A 2,142-nucleotide genomic window follows, 5' to 3' on the forward strand; every position below is an offset into this window, starting at 1 on the left:
AAATACAGTATGGTTGTAAGGCTCATGATCAGCTCTCTGGCACTAATGAAGAGTCTGTCCAACTTGTTACAGGCAGGGAGCAGAAAAAAGAGACTCGAGAAAGAGTCCATAGCATGATGACAGTTTCCAAGGACATGTCCCTGCGGCCTACTTTCACCTCTACATTTTTTTACCTCCCAGCAACACCAGCATATCATAAATCCATCAAGTGGTTAATCCATTAATTATATCAGAGTCCCAAAGCCTATCTGTTAGTTGTACGTGAACTTGTGGGGGGCATTTGATATTCAATCTATAACAAAATCAATGGCAGAGTCAAGCTTATGTGGCATGAAGGAGGGGGAGAAGGTGGCCTGAGATGAGTCTGTGTAGATCTGTGGGATCAGATTGCACTTGGCCTCAAGCCATTCTCACTTTTCAGCAGCTTGCAGAGAATGAGTTTTAGCTCATGCCTCCTCTTGGGCCAGGAATTCTCCAAAATCCATGTCCCTGCCCTGAATCCAGCTCACATGTTATATGAGTGTGGTTTCACATGGCAGTGAAACCTTTCTCAATATGCTATCATAGGGCAGCATCCTCCCAAGAACATTCCCTTTGTTTTAGTAAAAGATTTTAATGGCTTGGACGTCTCCTGTTTTATGAAACAGGAAGACCGCAGGGACTCCACAGAAGTGGTTGGTCTTGTTGGGGCCTGTTTTATAGGCCCTAAAGAACAAAGGAGAAGAAGACTGATGTGCCTGGGAGACACTTCCCAGTGCCCTGTTCTATCAGCCAAGTAGGGGATGGTCCCCCAAAGGACCTGTAAAGAGCTAAAATTGGAGATAGATTGGGGGGTCATTGCATGGTTTCTGCTATCATGTGAATCAGTTCTTGGACAAAGATAATCTAGCATGAGTCACTTCCGTGTCCTTCTAGGGACTCATTCTGGGGATCTACCCCAGCCTGTTACTTTAAGGAAAGCCCTCTTCACATCCTTGTTCCGGAGACTATAGATGACAGGGTTGAGAAAAGCAGAGATGACATTGTAGAATAGGGCAAGCTTCTTGTCCTCTTCTGGGGAGGCTTTAGAACCAGGCTTCATGTACATGACCATGGCTGGGACACAGAACATGGTGACCACAGTGATGTGGGATGCACAGGTGGAGAAGGCTTTCAGTCGCCCCTGTGCTGAACGGATCTTCAAGATGGAAGTGAAGATGTTCACATAGATGACAAGGATAAGGGACAGGGGGATCAGTATGACACTAAACCCAAGGATGAAGTCTACATGGTCGTTGACTGAAGTGTCTGCACAAGCCAGCTTTAAGACCGCAGGGACTTCACAGAAGAAGTGGTTGATCTCGTTGGGGCCACAGTAGGGGAGGCGCATAGCAAAGATAGTGTAGACAAGAGCAGCGGTGACACCACAGAGTCCACAGAAAATGGCCATTACCCCACATAGACATGGGCTCATGATGACCTTGTACCTGAGTGGGTGACAGATTGCTACATACCTGTCTATGGACATGATGGCAAAAAGCCAAGACTCTGTGACACCCAGCACCAAGAAAATGAACATTTGAGTCACACAATTGGAGTAAGAGATTGTCTTCTTCTGGCTGGCCAGATGTGCCAACATCTGGGGCACAGTTGTGGTGGTGTAGCCTAAGTCCAACATGGAAAGAACGCCAATGAAGAAATACATGGGGGTATGGAGGCGTGAGTCCAAGCAGATGAGGATGAAGATCAAGCCATTGCCCAGAAGGATCAACATGTAAAGTGTCAGAAAGGCCGAGAAGAGTAGAGGTGTGGTCCTGGGGCTAAGGGAGAAGCCCAGAAGGATGAATTCTGTCACGAAGGTCTGGTTGGGACCTTGCATTACACTCTACTCTTAATGAAAGAGAACAGGGAATTAGCTAAGTCATGTCCCAAGTTGAGGATGGGTAGTGGTCAGTGTCCAAATTTTATGAAACTCCATTATACCCTTCTCAACAGGACTGCCCGCTTTATCTGCTGTTGTTCTCTGGAACCACTCCCAGGAAGTTTATAGAGAACAGAGAACCACGTACAGTGCTGGTTCTGCCTCTAAAGCAACATAAGATACCTTCTCAGATCAGTTTCCCCTACTATGAAATGGACAAGATGATGCCTAATTCTCCTCAC

General features: G+C 46.5%; 1 protein-coding gene across 1 annotated transcript; it reads right to left on the bottom strand.

Moving 5' to 3' along the window:
* Window positions 1-919: 919 nt before the first annotated feature.
* On the bottom strand, window positions 920-1,858 carry LOC116887277 (olfactory receptor 2A2-like). Its single transcript, XM_032888859.1, has one exon. It carries the CDS (start codon window positions 1,856-1,858, stop codon window positions 920-922), a length of 939 nt encoding a protein of 312 aa, XP_032744750.1.
* Between the last annotated feature and the right edge of the window lie 284 nt (window positions 1,859-2,142).

Source organism: Rattus rattus, chromosome 1 (genome assembly GCF_011064425.1).
Source record: "Rattus rattus isolate New Zealand chromosome 1, Rrattus_CSIRO_v1, whole genome shotgun sequence".
NCBI lineage: Eukaryota > Metazoa > Chordata > Mammalia > Rodentia > Muridae > Rattus > Rattus rattus.